General features: G+C 35.1%; 1 protein-coding gene across 1 annotated transcript in view; it reads left to right on the plus strand.

The window, feature by feature from the left end:
- The window catches only part of LOC138309031 (adenylyl cyclase-associated protein 1-like), a 93,682-nt gene that overhangs the window by 22,748 nt on the left and 52,925 nt on the right, over positions 1–18,009 (plus strand). The window contains exons 3-7 of the mRNA XM_069250132.1: positions 4,370–4,450; positions 7,966–8,019; positions 10,292–10,381; positions 11,056–11,141; positions 17,471–17,576. Coding sequence (XP_069106233.1) covers positions 4,370–4,450; positions 7,966–8,019; positions 10,292–10,381; positions 11,056–11,141; positions 17,471–17,576 — 417 coding nt within the window. The remainder of the gene's footprint in view (positions 1–4,369; positions 4,451–7,965; positions 8,020–10,291; positions 10,382–11,055; positions 11,142–17,470; positions 17,577–18,009) is intronic.

Raw genomic sequence — 18,009 nt, forward strand, 5'->3', positions numbered from 1 at the left:
GACGTCTTGCTGATGCATGGTGACCCTTGACCCTTGATGGTACCTAGGGTCTTGTTAGCGTATTACGAAGTATAAGTCCATTTGATTTCTTTTGAGCTGATAACAAAATTTTTGCATGTCTAAAAATTGTGCGTGTCTGTAAAAATATGGCAACATAAATAAACATGAAATTTGTACCAATAATACTTTTCACTGTATCTAATAAAAGGCCCACCCAGGAGTTTTGCAGTTCAGCCGAGTCTGAATTTTTACAGGATTTATGGACTTACATCAGGATCAATCGTGTATCATTATATCTATAAACTATATCCTGATAATTCATCGAATCCCGTCGACGTGTCTGATTTGTAGACCTCCCAGCTGTGATCACCTGTCACTACCTGTATCATCCCTCGTTAACAAATATCACAAAGGCCAATTGTTTACGGAATAGTTTCAGGGTGACTACATTTCAAAACCGTAGTTTTAACTTTTTTGTGCTTTAAACTCGTTATTTCTCGTGCGAGGTTGTGTTTAGATCTAAAGGTGTTAATTACCCTCGGGATCATTAAGTCAGCTAGTGAAAGGCACATTCCCCTAGATAAAGGTTCACAATACACTTACTACCTTATTGAGGTTTTCAAAGATTTTGAAACGTTCACTTTTGTTTAAAAGACATGCTCTCAAGTATTTTTTGTGGCAATATTAGATAAATGGAATTATTCTTTAAACACAGTTGAGCGAGTACACATGTACTTTCCCTCTTTCAGTCAGCCTTTAGGCTAGCTTTGGTATGTGGAGTTCAGTCAGCCTTTAGGCTAGCTTTGGTATGTGGAGTTCAGTCAGCCTTTAGGCTAGCTTTGGTATGTGGAGTTCAGTCAGCCTTTAGGCTAGCTTTGGTATGTGGAGTTCAGTCAGCCTTTAGGCTAGCTTTGGTATGTGGAGTTCAGTCAGCCTTTAGGCTAGCTTTGGTATGTGGAGTTCAGTCAGCCTTTAGGCTAGCTTTGGTATGTGGAGTTCAGTCAGCCTTTAGGCTAGCTTTGGTATGTGGAGTTCAGTCAGCCTTTAGGCTAGCTTTGGTATATGGAGTACAACTTGAATGACTTAATGTTCATAGTACAGTAGTTTGACTTCACGTCCCATTAACAGACTAGGTCATTTAAGGACATGTGGGGTTAAGGAGGTGAAGGAAAGCCGGAGTACCTGGATAAAAACTACTGACCAGCTGTCATACATACCTGGCCCCTGCCTCTCATGGGATTCAAACTCATGGCCCCAGAGGTGGAAAACTTATTGAAATAACTAAAACCGCTCGGCCTCTATTATGTAAAGGAAAATAATAACTACTTGGTGAAAGTATAACCATTGTCAAAACTCAAAAGTGAAGCAGATATATAACATATAGAATTTTTTGGAGATTAATCATATAATATTAAAAATAGACGATAGAACCATGTGTTTCTAAAGAGTAAGCATTCTCTTCTTCATTAATATAGTAGAACCTGCTTTAGTGATTACCTCTGTATAAAGACAACTTGCTTGTAGACCATTTTCAGATATGTACCTGGATACATTTAAATGACCCTTTGCAAAAGATGGGTGTTTATAGGTATGGGGTGCTTATCAAGTTTTGAACGATAGATATTCTTGATGTGATGATAATGTTGAAGATAAAGATTCAGCTAGAGAACAGAATGCACCAGATCTCCCCTATATCTGTATAGTGATTTCTAAAACACATGTGTACTGTAATTTTTATTCCCGATTGAAATCAGTGTTAACTTTAGACAATAAATGTTTATTTTCAAACTTGGTATAAATTATCTTCGCTATTGTGGTTGCAGATCAACATAAATAGTTGGATGTGTATCTGATAGGAATATTTCCGATCAATAACTCATTACAACGCATGGATTCTGTCCAAACCTGATCATCGGACTCGCTGGTCCTTGTAACTGTACAGATCTATTACGTCAACTGATTCCTTCAGATATCGAGAATAAATTTGTTTCCAGATACATTACAGGTTCTTGTATTGACAGTAAAATTTACTTCCTGTTCCGACGACTCTGATGAAGTTTTCTATGAATTTTCCAGATGTCTAATATATAGCTTTTACAACAGGCACATATTGAGTTCCTTGTAGACATTTTAAACCTTATTGTAATACTGGTAAATTGAACGACTATATTTGTGAATTTACATGCAATAATTGAAAGTAACTTATATAATAAGTTGCTGTCATCAGCATTTTTCAGTCCATATATGTAAGATATGCCAAATCTGGATTTGATGCTGTAAGGATGTTGTGGTGGTGTCAAAGTAGTTTGAGAAAGGGGCCAGTCTGTTCTGTTGAAGTTAGATCATTAGGCATGCAATACATAAACTGATTTAAAATCTAGAAATCCATTGAGCTAAGATCACATCTCATGTGATGTTAAAGCAATTTAAAGAGTAGTTTCAGCTCTTCAATTTTAGAAAATTTGGGTTCTAGATTTAGGAAAACTTTAATTCTCTATTAGTACTGGTGACATTGAAACACGGTGAAATTTGGCTAGACAGGATTATATTGAATGTCAGTCTCAATTTTAGAAATGAAAAATATAGACCCATTAGTCATAAATATATTCCTTTTGTAGAAATAGATTGAGGGGAGTATTAGGCTTTGATAAATTTCAGCATGTCAAAAGTGTCATGAAAACTTGGATGAATTCTGTATGGTAGTTTATAAGACCTTACCAACTGTTTATTGACAAAAGCCGTATTCACCTCTCGTCATCTTTAAAATGAATTCAAATTGATTTAACATCAAATTAGATTTCATTTAAGGTCATGGGATTTACCTGGTAAATATTTATTTTCTTTTTGTAATTCTGCAGCAAGTTTGTGTTGTCCGTTTATCTATACCCAGTATGTGTGTTCTCCCATAATACCCTGATGATTTAGGTTCGTCCTACTCTCCGTGTATTGTATTATTTGTTGTTGACTACGACCATCCATAATCATTTCACTGACAACTAGGGGATCATATTTCTGCATTTTTCGGTGACAGAATTTGACCGATATAACAATTAAAATTGAAAATGCATCACGATGTTGAATAGCCTCCATATCTAGCATTGTCTTGTTATTTATCTTATTACCACTCACAATATTTCTTCTATACAATGTTTTTTGTACCAGTTGGTATCAGACTTGAGATTCTACTATTGTTTTCTTTTCAATTGTAAACCCATTGTAACATCAAGCTTAGATTCACATCACATAGATCAGTATCATGGTTTGTAAGAGCGTAAATCACCCGGAGAAATGTCTGGGCTGAATCAATTTAGCACAGACAAATATTTTACTTTTCCTCAGTAAGTGATATTTAATTGCCTTTCAACAGGTACTGTCTGGTCAAAGTCTTTTCACAAATAATTTTCTCTGCTAAATTATTCTTTTTTGGAAAACACTTTCTGTGTGTCATCTTGACTGTTATAATATTCTACCTATTTTAACCCTTTCACACTAAAAATAAACAAGTGAAATTAACCTTTGTATATTATTTTACCTTCAACCCCTAAAGAAACAAATTGGATGCTTCCTTACTTTGTCTTTACCTTGTATTTGGCAAGTCCATTATTATCCTAGGGGTGAGAAATCAACACAAAAGGGAGATAATCATCTTAATTGTTTTTTAAAGTCAAAGACTATTGCGGGTTAAGTTTCTCCTCTAATTGAAAAAGACTTGTTCAATCATTTGAACTATTGGACATAGATTTGTAGCAGACTAAAATAACGGTGTCTGTCGTCTTTTTTAGTTAAAAATCAATTTAAAGAGAGAAAAACTACTTGTAAGGTCATGCAAAGTGTAATTATTATCAACTGTAAGTTATTTTGCAAAATTGATAATGTATTATAAATAGACCAGGTTGGTTATACCACAGTTACAATATATAAGGGTCAATAAGTTCGAATGTCAACTTCTTCAAATGTCATTAATAGCTTAATGATTGAAAAAATTTCACAAAAAAATGAAAAATGAAATTTTCTTCATCACTTAGTTGGTAGCCATTAGATTAGAAGCCAAAATTTTTAAAGGATTGTGTTATTACATTTCATGGTATTGTAATGTACAATATTACCATTACCATGATTATGACCACCTTAGATTTACTGGGACCAAGATAATAGTTGCCTTTATTGTGTGACTACTACTGTGTTCATAATATAATGCCTCAACTGGAACATACCCCAGGCTCCCAAAACACATGTGAACTCATCACCCCTGTTGTTGCAACTTCATAGATAGATCGTTCCTAAGTGCCCCTGTCATGACTGTTTGATACTATAAAACCGGATACAATGCTCATAGCTTTGTTTTAAATGACTTGTGTTGTATTTTCAGTGTGATGTTGTCACCAAGACAGCCAGTGCCAAGAGAGACTTCCTCAACTTGGCCTCAAAGTGTAAGGCACCTACAGACCAGGTAAACGATTTTCATCTTCATCTTCATTGTGACTTTTTTCATCCAGAGATGAAAATCCTCAGCCATTTGGCTGATTTCAGCTATTTTTGCTTTCAGAAGAAAGCTACCTGTTACATATATATTCCCATATAGAATCCCACAAAGAAGTTAATTTCAGCCTTAGTTAAAATTTTCAACTTTCATCTCTGTTCATCTAAACCTTTTCATCATGAGTGACACCTTATGCAGATCATGAATGGAAATAACAGATTTCCGATAGCTCCACCCAACAAGTCATTTCGTCTGTCACAGGAAATGAGTGACACCTGTAAGGGGAGGTAATTAGCTTTGTTCTAGGTCAGTACTGACTCGTGGTGTAATTACCATCAAAATTAGGTTTAAAAGGTAAGACTGTCAGAACTTGTAAGTGCCCTATATTGTGAAAGTTCTATCAGGACAATAACTGGCAGTTCAATGGTAGAAATAGACAGAAAATATAGAGAACAGTCTGTTTACTGTTATAGTGTCAAAAGGTAATTAATATCGGTCCACTAGTAATTGAACAGGTGCCCTATTCAGATTTATTATATAGATGTGTGCAATGTCGATTTTGCTGAATTTATTCATATTTGTAGATAACTTCCCATAGGGATTCATGCCTCAGAGAGTATGTTTCTGTGCAAATTTCTTTGAAGATTCCAATAAAATAAAAATAATAAGTCATGAAATGCCCAATGTAAATTTTTGAATCATTTCTTGTTTTGAATTTTGAACTTCTGCTTTATAAAAATTATTAAAATGTAACAGTTGAAATATTTAGCCATGATGTAGTTCTTTGAAGAATACCCATGTGAGTGGTATAAAGGTACACTGAAAACTGATTTTCCACAATTTCAAAAGATTTGACATGCTTAAAATATATCTCCTTCACTTAAGACAAAGAAATGGATGAGAATTGTAGTATCGTCTATTTTATATGGCTCTCGTTGGACTTTCAAAAGTGTACAAAAAATGTCTTTATTATTTTTTTGAAGATTTTTTATGGTCTAGTTACTGTTTGTAAAATACTAAATAAACTTTTTTTGTGTGTAAAACACGTTATATCATGTTAGTGGCTGTTGCAAATCAGCGTCCGCGGCATTTTGATGACTGCTGTCGTAAAATCTGGGTCATGTGATCATAGATTCTTGTGAGTTTTATTACGGAATTTTCAGGTGTTTTAAGTTTTACATACAGATGTGTGTATGATAGTTATGAGGTACATCCACCACCAGGTTCAAATCACAATCATTCATAATTTTGATTTATGACAGATTAAGTTTTTACTATTTCCTATTCATTTTGTATATAATTGATATAAAATATCATGAAAGGAAGAGGCTGTTCAGGATAATTTAATCACCAGCCTCGTTTTGTGTGTGTGTGTGTGTGTGTGGGGGGGGGGGGGGGGAGTGTGTGATAAATCTGTTCTTGTATTTACTGTTTCAATTGAAATCAATCCCACTTATGAATGGTTTTTACAAAGATATTTTATGCTCAGCCAAGATTTTTTTATTCTTACTTTGCTCAATTAGAGTATTTGGACATTCTTTGGTTTTATGGTTGTTAACCACTACCTAATATACTTGTATACTTGACCAGTTTCCTGCAATGACTTTCTATACAAATTTACATTTGTACTCGTGTTATAAGGCCTTAAGGCCCGGTCCCACTGGTGTTTAGGAAGATTTGCAAATGTATTGGCACAAAATTGGCTGATATTCGCTGAGCATACGCAATATTCGTAAATCGTACTTGTATCTGTCGCCCAACATCTGCACACGTCCGCAATTATCTGCAATGGCGTGTTTTTCCGTTCCCAGGATTTTTGAACTACACAAAATTTTGATTGCGGAAATCATTCGCATTAGATACGCTATTCGTACGCGATATATACTCAATACATGCTAATTATATGCGCTGTATATCCGCTGTTATTCGTTGATATCCGCAACTGACTGCGTTTTGCGGCTTTAAAGCGAACTGGGACAGTGTGTAAAACAAATGTATAGCGTACCTATCACGTTGATATCACGAATCAAAATAATTTGTAGCGAATACATATTGAGTTCAGTGTTTGTATTGTGTCTGTTTTGCATTTGATTTGAGAATAATTTGCGAATGTATTACAAACATGTTGGGTAAACCAAAACTACGGTATAAATATGGCAAAAATCGACATATTTGTCTATTATTTCCTGTCCGTTGAAAAGTACAGGTGTAATAATGGGTCATCTGCAGTAATACCAATGCAGCATAACAATAGTATCCAACAACATATTAATCTACTTGTTCAATTCATGAAATTGTTTCAAAGACAGAAAAGAAAAAGTTGTCTGCTTTGATTTGAATTTGAAACAGACTGGACCTTCTTTGTATCTGGAAGAGGTAGGATGAAAGTTGCAGCTTGCTTATCTTTAATTTGTTGCAGTCGTGTTGTTGTGAAAAGCGATACCGAAAGGCTCGAGCGCTTGTTTTACCTCCGTAATTCAGATGCCATACATGCACAATACAACCGTTCTTTCTGCTGCATTTGTGCAATGCATTATTAGTACATTCGTAATATTTCCGTAACAATTGCAATACTTCTGATCTGTTTCCTCAATATATGCGTTATATATTCATAATTGTTTGTTACGTATAGGCATTTAAGGAATAGATGCTTATTTTGTGCTCCATTATCATTATACCCTCATAACCTCAACAAAATAAACATCTATTCCTTATATTTACAGTTTTTCAAGTAAATGAATATTATTTTTTTATTTAATTATGCGGCAGTTGCATATTTTTCATCAAAATACCCATATTTTTTTTTCTCCCGTCATCGTCAACAAATTTGATTGAACAGCTGATTGGAATCGAGTCATTCATATGTTCCCGCCAAAAGTGGGGTCATGACCTCACGTTGCTATGCCAGCGACTATTCCCGTAACAATACAATCACCGCACGTGTTGTTCTATCATAATAATACATTGATAATGATAATACTAGAAAGCATGGTTATTAAGTCCATGTCGGTGCAAACTGTAAATATTGTTGGATAATCTTACCGATTGTACACCTTACAGAAGAGCATCCGTTATCGTATTCGCTTGTATTTGTGAAATATCCGCATTTGTTCGTAATAATTTTGCAGAATGTTATTAATATATCCATATTTTAAACTTGAAAATTTGTTATTTTTAGCAATTTTGTTGTGGATGACAACGAACGGCCAAAATTTGTAAACTAAATTCATCCGTAATTAATCCGCTCTTCAGTGGGACCGGGCCTTTAATGAAGTAGAGTTATCTGCTCTTGTTTGTGTTATGGGTATTGAATTTAAGTTATTTGAGTTTCTACTTTTGAAAAATTATTTTGACTTTGTGATTGAAAATAATGAATTCTGGGAAATTGGAATAGACTTCATTGTATCCATAATAATTATAGTTGTAAACCTTGAAAATCTCCATTTTAAAAATCTTGTTTTTAATTTGTAATAAATTTATTTCAGGCTTTATTGGCCAAGCTTCTACAGCCCACATCACAGGGGATTCAAGAAATCATGGTAAGTCAAAATGCTACAAGGCCCTGTGTTAACTCAAAAACAAAATACAGTTGTACCTGTCTATAAAGGACATGATAGGGACATATCAAAATGTTCTTTATAGACAGGTGTGCTCTATACAGAGGTCAAATGGGGTTGATGAGTTTGTCACTATAGACGGGTGTTCTTTATAGACAGGTGTCCTTTATATCAGGTTTGTATAAGAGATTCTGTGTTGTTGCTAATAACAGTATCTTGAATCTGCACCGACCGTGGTAAGTGTTAAAATAATTAAGTTAGTGTATTTGAAAATTTGGAATATAAGCTGAACAGTTTGGAGAAAACAACAAAATCCTTCAAATTCAACCGGATCTTTATATTTGTTTTAAGTTAATAAGTTTCAACTGTTTTTGGTTTCCTGTATGTTGTAACAGAGACCTGTCAAATTGATATTACCATAACATGATACCAACGCCCTGTTTACTGAGTGTTTATACTTTTGGCATGCTAAAGATTTGAAAACAATTAAAAGATATTGATTTAAAAGGTGATTACAGACATTATCCTGGTATAAATAGTGTAAAATAGCACCATTTCACGGATATTAAAATTCAGATGGTAATGAAAGTTCTCCGCGCAGCTTATAATGTCGCTGGTTTAAAAATAAAATGTGGATTGAATGATTGTTCCATGATAAATCACTTTGAAGTGTAATGGTTTTAATCCATTTTATGTTGGGTACAAAATCATATTAATAGAGTTTGTGTGTGCAATAGTTTAAGGTCGCTCACTCCTTCAAATAGCTTTAATTTTAAGTAATAACTGAATGCCCAACATGCAGTAGTTTTATGTGCATTGACGAGGCAGAAGCAGCAGGCAAATTACCGTCACGATCTCACCATCAACTTTAATATATACGTAGTCATCTCCCTGCTTTATGAGTTTTAACCATGGTAAGAGTAAAATAATTTTACAAAGGTTTTGTGTTTTTATGTTAGAAGGGAAATAACTCTTGGTTGATTTTTGCACTCATTTCATATAATTCTCAGCCATGTTAAAATAAATAAGTTATATTTTGTATCTGAACATTCCTTAGCTAAAAATATAGACACTTTCATCTGGAAAGTGCTTGACTCAAATGCTCATGACTTTGTTTAGTTCATTGTGGTTTAAATAGATCTAGTAAATACTTTGACAAAAACTGGCCTTGTGACAATGGTCATGTTTGGTGAAATATGACAACAATACTGTCATGTGACAATGGTCATGTTTGGTGTGACAACAATACTGTCATGTGACAATGGTCATGTTTGGTGAAATATGACAACAATACTGTCATGTGACAATGGTCATGTGTAAACTTTTAATTCAAACAACTTCTTCTCATTAACCGAAAGGCCCAGGGTATTGATATTTGGCCTGTAGCATGTTGGGATGAATGTCTACCAATTTTGTTCAAATGAAGGACCTTGACCTTCATTTCCAGATCACAGGGATCAAAAAGGCAAAATATCTAAACGACTTCTTATGAATATCAGAGCTATGACATGCTGGGATGAATCTTATACCGACTTCTTCTCAAGAACCAGAAAGCCCAGGGTACTGATATTGGGCCTGTGACATGCTGGGATGAATGGCTACCAAGTTTGTTCAAATGAATGACCTTGACCTTCATTCAAGGTCACAGGGGTCAAATAGGCTAAAATCTTAAAACAACTTTTTGTAAATAACCAAGAGGCCTAGAGACCTGATATTGGACTTGTAGCATGGTGAGGATCAAGGGACATTCATTCATCATCAAATATATCAGAGCCTGAACTTCTAATGAAAGAGTTCTTTTGTATTGCCTTAATTGTTTGCCACTACTGTATTCTTTGAGATGTTGTATTGTGCCAATAGTCAGATGGCCATTAAGGCCCATGGGCCTCTTGTGTAATGATATGACAATGGTTACATCTTGATATTTAAAATTGCCACTGTTTCTGTATCGATAAACAATGCTGGGGCAGATCTGTTTGTTTCCCAATAACTTGATTGCAGAACGTGACCAATTTTGGTGTGTACATGTATGAATACCTGTAAACATTGGCGGACTTCTTTGACATTCCACAAAATCACGTGTCAATGTTTACAAATAACATATGTACGAGACAATCGGAGATATACAATAAAACACATTTATTTTCTGAATGTCGGTAAAATTTTTCGCAATTTACCTCATGCTCCATTGGGTTTATCATCTCATAAACTTAACACAGTAAGAAGTTAATCCTTAATTCTGTTTGTTACACAGGAGCTCCGTGAGAGTAAGAGACAGAGCCCCTTCTTTAACCACCTGTCCACCATTAGTGAGTCCATCCCGGGCTTCGGCTGGGTGTCCGTGGTAAGTCAAACATTTAAGTGCTTATTGTATGTCATTATAACTTGTTTAGTTATAAACCTCCAATATTTATTTGACAGAAGCATATCTCACAAGAATAAATCTTCACAAGAATTGATCTTCCTCACTTGTTTGGTTGTCCAAAGCCATTTCATAATTCTAGACATTTAATGATGCTCTACCGCTGACAAATGGTATTTTTTCACTATCAAAAACAGGAGGAGACGATTTCGTATTTTTCTTCAGTTACAAAAGTTACTTACTTTACACCATTACCACCGTTCAAAAGTTTGAGCTTTTAATTTTAATCAAAATTAAAAATATGAAAAATAATTAATTCCATCCCGAAAAAATTCCATGGCACTATATCCTATATGGAATGAAGTACTGATTGCGCATGCACCAAAGGCGAAACAAATTATTTTATGTTACTTTTTGTTTCAATTAGGCATATATATACACGATTAAACACCAATTATTGTCCAAATGTCATTTATGCTCTGTCGGCGGTGGAGCATCTTTAATGTAGTAAATAGAATTACTTCAACTAACATACCAGAAAAATAAAAATTGTTTTAGATTTAATTGGTTTAACCTTGATAGCTGATAAGATTCTATCGTGCCTCAGTCCCATTCAATATGAATTCCTATATTAAAATCATTACATATTGTTTTAGTCCCCTACTCCTGGTCCGTACGTCAAGGAATTCATCGACGCCGGAATGTTCTACTCCAACCGCATCCTCAAGGAATTCAAGGATAAGTAAGTACCATTTATCCTAAACTTAAACACCTAACAGTTTAAACTTTCCCAAGGTCACACCCAGGTATGTCTTTCATTATGACCTTGACCTATGATATTTTCTCTGAACATTTTCATACTAAATTTCTGTCCTTGACCTTAGATATTCTCTCTGGCCAATGTCATGATACATTTCTGACCTTGACCTTAAATATTCTCTCTGACCAATGTCCTACTACATTTCTGATCTTGACCTATGATATTTTCTCCGACCAACGTAATGATCCATTTCTGACCTTGAACTTTGATATTCTCTTTGAACCAATGTCATACTAATTGAATAATGACCTTGACCTTTGATCAATCATACATAATCATAACCACTAATAGTAAAATGATACATGACTACCATAAATAATAAAAGACTGCTAAAGGGTGTTTTAGAATTTCTTGTAACATCCTGAATACATCTATGATCTGTACCATTTCTCTGTGATAGTCATGTGTTAAATTCAACGCTCCTGAACAGCGGTTTTCAAGGACTAGATATTACTGACTTTACAACAGCAGGTTCTCTCTAACAAGGGGCAGATAAATCATGTTGTTACCGAAGTCAGAGCTGTTTATCGTGACGTTAGCCGTCGGCGAAATACTTCCCCATTACAAAGGAGAGAAATTACAAAACTTCTGTCAAACACTAAATTCAACTTGTCGGTAGAAACAAGGTTAAGGTTTCCTAACACCACAAAAAAAAACTTGAATCTGTCAAAATGAATTTGCAAAAATCTTGTTTAAAATTTCCTCGCTAAAAAATACTTAAATCTGTCAAAATGACAGGGTGATAAAAAGTATTTCAATTTGAGGGGAGCTGACAGCAAGCTCACTTGGATTCCAGCGGCATTATCTTGTAGGTTCCGCCTCCAAATTACAATATTACAAATACATGCCAGTTCTTCAAACATTTAAGTGACTTTGAAGAGTTTATGGTCAGTGTGCTTTAGAAGCTTGACATGAGGAAATACTTCAACCTTGTATTGGAGTCACATGTTAACGAAACTAGTCGATGGCTGTCAGAGGTTAAAGACTTTGACTCGTAAACTTGAGTGGCCTTGTAATTTGAATTTTTGTGTTCCAAAAGAAAGAAAAATCCATTATTTGAAAGATAAGGAACTGTCCAATCAGCAGATGATGGATTTGCTTTGCTAAGCTATGTCGGCTATTTCTACACTGCTTTTACATATAAATCTCAAATACCAACACAGATTTGATCCAGAAACAACCATGGTGTACAGAGTATGGGCTTAATTAACATTTCAAACAAATGAAAGTCTGATATTCCTAGTCCAATAGTAATAAAAGTCTAAAGCTTTTTTTGTTGAGAAAGTTTTGTTTTACTTTACAATCATCATATTGTGAGCTATTCAAATCCATCTAGGCTATGGCCAACATCTGCCTGTAATTAGTTGTTATCACCTTCTACAGATAGACAATACATTTTAAAAAGATAATTCATAAACCTGAAACTCAAAAAGCCTCTTAGTGATTCCAAGTTTTATTACAATATTGTTATGAATGGTAATATATTAATGAAGTTTTTTGCCCATTGAGACAAATATACAGCACAGACCAGCCTGTTTCTTATAGTAGTTTTCTAGTGTTGTGGACAGATACACAGTAAAAATCTCATTAACTTGAAATGATAAACAACACTATATGTTACAGAACATTTGAGTTTCCCCTATTTAGATATAAAGTGAACATTTTGCAGAAAGAGATATATATTTTCTTGTTTTGATACCATTTTGTTTCTCTTTGTTGTTGATGTTACTTTGCATTAAAATTTCTTTACGCAGCTTACTTCACAAAAGAAATTTCTTTCATATCGCCAAATATGATCTGAGTCACTTTGATGCTTCTCCACATATGGTGACGATATGAGACCATGATAGAAGAAGCAAACATTTTGATGATGATAATGATAATAATACTTTATTTATTGAGGGTGGCATATTTAGCATGGAGCTAATCTTCCATGTGGCCCTCATTATGTAAACACAAACAAAATTGACATAAATCATCAAAATATACATCACATGCATATTATAACAATCTATATACAATACAGTGGAAAAACACAAATGAAATGAAACACATACATTACTGTTTCATATATACTATATATAGTACATTCCTTAAACCAAATAATCGGAACTGTTTTGATAAAGGTAACATATATTAAGCACTATGTAAGTTAATAATGCATTTAAATTATCAAGTTTGATAGTAAATAATTTCTTAACTTTTGCTGAAAAGTTACAAGGGATGTGGAGTCTGTTATATCAAGTGGAAGATTATTCCAAGATACAGCTCCAGAGTAGCTGAAGGACTTTCTCATTGTCTCTGATTGTAACTTAGGTAAAAAGTTAGCCATGGAATAAATCATCATAGCAAGCAAACATTTTGATGATCAAGTTAGGCTTGGAATACATCATCATAGCAAGCAAACATTTTGATGATGTTGGACAGGAATATTGTTTGTGGTGTTGATATGGAGAATTCAGAACCGTGGAATTTTTGTATGATATTCTGACGGAGAGATTACTCTGTGTGTGTTACTCCCACTTCACTATATGGTAAAAATGGGTTAGAAAGCATGCTTCCAGGTGAGGAAACGATCCCGCGAACCAGCAGATAACAGCTTCACACCGACACAAACAGGCGGATTGATTAAATTTAAACCTGAAAAAACTTACAACAAACAGAAAAAACAGCTCGGTTTAAATGTGCATTACGCTGAAAACATCTGCTACCCATCATAAACTATATCCTAACTATGTGGAAATTTCAAATCCAGCAGTGTGACAGAGAAAAAGAGATGATTTCTTAGTAAAACAATCTCGACAGGTTCTCTGTAAGTTTATTATAAAGGTATGCTCCCAGTTTAAGCACTCACCGTAGGTACGCTGTAAAACATAGAATTATCATTTTTTCATTTTTTTTGTTAAAATATGGTTTCAATTTTGAATTTTCAACTCTTCTTCAGAATCTATACAGATATCTGTCAAAGAATTAGTGAGAAGTCAGAACAAACAAGTTCTGCGGCAATTTTCTCAATATGCTTCTAATTTTGAAATTTGTATTTTGACAATGCTTTTGAAAACATAAATAACTATGCTTGTAATTTCATCTGGCAGTCATTGCTAGTAGGCAGAATCGGTCTCAACTGGAAACGAATTCAAACAATTTTCTTCTACTTAAATCCGCGGCACCCCTTTGTTGTAACAAGGATTCGCCACTTCAATCATTAGCGTAAAAGTCACTTAGAGATAGCGAGAAGGAGCTAAGTTAATCGGTTCCATTGATATGTTGTGGAGTAAAAGTAGTTAGTTCCCTGATATCCGCTGATTTATTAGAAACAACAATAAAAGGATGGAAAGTCTTTAAATAATACATAGTTATGTAGTTGTTCTACAACTGAAATAGAATTCATAGTATCATTTATTATTTGAGGGAAAGAACCTTATTGTGTTTCAGAACCTTCCCTGCCCTAGTAAAATATCTTGTACCATCCCTTGCCCCCCAAACAATCCTATTCCCTCCTCCAAGTCTACAAGTGTTGTCTCCTCCCCAGAATTAAGATATATTCCATGATAGAACTTCTCTCCAATGTTTGAAGACCCATGTATTAACCTATCTGAACCTCCCTGAGAGGTAACTCCCGGGTAAAATCCTGTACCTCTTTACTAGAACCCCCCCACCCACCTACGCATCTCAGTTGCATGGGTATTCCCCTCATAGAGCTGTATCCTAGCTGTTGTAATCCCCTACCAGAACCACCCTTCCATCAAAAAATGTCTCCATATTGAACCATTATAACCCCTTTCCTCAAACTTTAACACTCCCTTCCCCCATGAGCCATACAGCCTCCCCCTCTTGAACCATACAGCCCCCTCCCCTACAACAACCTTTCCCTTTCAAGGTTTTTCCCCCTTCCATATCCTATATCCCTATGCCAGACCTCAAGTCTCCTGCTACCCTCAATGTCCCCCTATATAACCCTTAGCCCCCTACCACAACCTTTCCCCTCCAGAAAACACTCCTCCCCTCAAATTAGATATGTCCCTCTAATCCTGTGACTTGACACACCCCTAGATCCCCCGGGTCTGTCTCTCTGTGTAGTGACACATTGCCTATCACCTGTTGTACTTTATTACAGGTTTCCCACACAACAAAATGGTGTTAACTTTTTCTACAGTGAAACAAAAGATAGCTTATATACAGATTATATTATTCATTCTCCTTAAAATTGAATCAAACAGTTGTGAGGATCTCTCAGGATTTCCAAGTTGAAAGAGAAGGAGTAGAGGGGGACAGCTGAGAACATGTTTCAACAAAACTACAGTAAAAACAAAGGCATGGTGAGCTATTGTAAAATGTGATGAACAGTCTGGTAACCTTGGAAGATTTGTCAGAATCGGGCCAGATAAAAAAATGGAACCATGCACATCGTGGAGTTTTAAAAAGTTTCTCTTCCTTTTGATATTTTAATCAGATGTCAGTCGGATATATCACTCCTAAATGATTAACCTCCTGGCTGTTAATAGGACAAACAAAAACAAACAAACAAGTTCACAACAAGGTCACTAGACAATTGTCAAGGTCATTTGTAAACAGAAGAGGGAAAATGCAGCGGCCTATCTGAGGGGGGGGGGGGGGGGGGGGGGGGGGTTCCAACCCAGAACCTCTGAGCACAAGCCAAAATTGTTCCATGTGATCACCAATGATCAACCCAATACAGTCCAGCTATATTCACCCTCAAAGTCTCTCACGACATTTATACCACCACAGTGAGTATTATGTTGGCTACCAATACATGAACAGGAGAGGAAAATATGGAGCAGCCAGACAAGGATTTGAACCCAGGACGTCTGAACACCAACCAGATGCTCTGCCGTTTGAGCTTACATATGCTTTGTAACCTGTGATGGCCTACACATATATATATTTTACTCCTGTTAACAATTATAACTATCCTAGTGCTTTAGTTTCCCAAAAGCTGGTCGTAAAGGGAGGTAATTTGGGAAAAGGTATTTGGACTGGGTTTGGAGATAGAACCTAATTGTGGTGCAAATGCCAGGTACTGACCCCATGTCAATGGTTTTTTACCGGATACTCTGGCTTTCCCCCACCAACAAAACTGATATGTCTTTAAACAACCCTGGCTTTAAAGGAGGTTAAACCGATCAAAGAGCTAGGTTGAGTAGACTCGTAACTGTAAAACTCACCACAGGTAGATCACATTAACTTGTGCATTATTTCCGTAATTTTGTTGTTAACAAGAACAGCATTAAAGCTCATCTTCAACGCAAATCTTGATGCTTCTGAAGCGAAAGTAGCATTTCAACTCCAACAAATGTGAAATTAAACCTTAAAACACATAGATGTTCACGGAGAAATTTCAGGGGATTTTTGCGATTTTGAAGTTGTGTTGATAATATATTTCCCCATATAACTCAATAGAGTTGAAGTATAACAAAGAATTGTGGAAATGATTATAGATAGCTTGTAGCATTCTTTACCATTTTTTCAACAAGAGAGTTATTTCATTAAAGATTTGAACCACATGTTCATGTTAAAGGAGAATACACACGGAAGTGTTATGAACATGTTGTCCGTGTTAAATATATTAACATCAGTCACATTTCCTGTATTTTATGTCTCAAAAAAAGAGGCAAGATTTTAAGTTGGGCGATTCGAGAGTTAGATGGCTAAGTGTTTTAATGTAGGTTTATTGTTTGGGAAATGATGATGTGGATGATTATGGAAATAAAAAATGGTAGATGTCCATATGTGTTTTAAACTTTGTTGTTATTTAGTACATTAGGTTCAGGAATTCACGATGCCCTAATGCTAATCTGCTTTTACAGCACTGATTTAAGAGAGAGAAGTGCATTACAGGGTAGAAATTTTTTACATCACCTTTTTGCAAGAAAAAAAAGATTGAATTTCCTCTAGTAATATAGTCATGGTGTTTATTAAGGAATTGGAGAAATGTACTGGTCTGTGATATTGTGGATGACTTTGAGGAAGATCTTCAAAATGCATTTCACTGTTAAGAACTATTTTGACTGATCTTGGATCTTATCTTTTATTATTAGTTACCTCCCCTTTTTTGTAGGATTTTGACCTTTTTTGACTGGCTTTTGACCTTATGATTTACAAAAGACATTTGAATTTAGTTAAACATATAATGAGTTATCTGCCCTTGTTTCCATAGGGACCAGACCAATGCTGATTGACCTTTGAACTTTATTAAACATATTATAAATTATCTGCCCTTGTTTCCATAGGGACCAGACCCATGTTGACTGGGTGAAGAGTTGGAATGCCATGTTCAAAGAGCTCCAGGGCTACATTAAGACCCACCATACCACAGGAGTGTCCTGGAACCCAAGGGTAAGTCACCCAAACCTGTTGGTCTGTTCAAGGAAATGCTTCATGATTATCTATCTTTTATATTTCACATTTTCAATTTGCTTTTCCACACAGGTCCCGTTATAAGGCCTATTTAGTCGTGTCATATTGGCCTGAGGTAAGGTGTCGACCTGCAACAAGGGTACATGTCAATTTGATAATAAAGTATTGGTTGAAATACACATATTATTTAAATCCCTGATAAAGATTTGGGATATAATCCAGGTTGTACTAAAATTAGAAATGAAAACATTGCTAGAATCCTGAGGTTTTGGCAGTTTGTTACTAAAAGTTGATGTTTTGTGAAGTCAGCCAATCACTGGCTGTCATTAAGCCAGTCTCTAATGGACTTTCTTATTGGATTATAAACAAAAGTGTTCTCCAAAAAAAATGCTGTGTAAACAAATCTACAACT

Source organism: Argopecten irradians, chromosome 15 (assembly GCF_041381155.1).
Source record: "Argopecten irradians isolate NY chromosome 15, Ai_NY, whole genome shotgun sequence".
Taxonomy (NCBI): domain Eukaryota; kingdom Metazoa; phylum Mollusca; class Bivalvia; order Pectinida; family Pectinidae; genus Argopecten; species Argopecten irradians.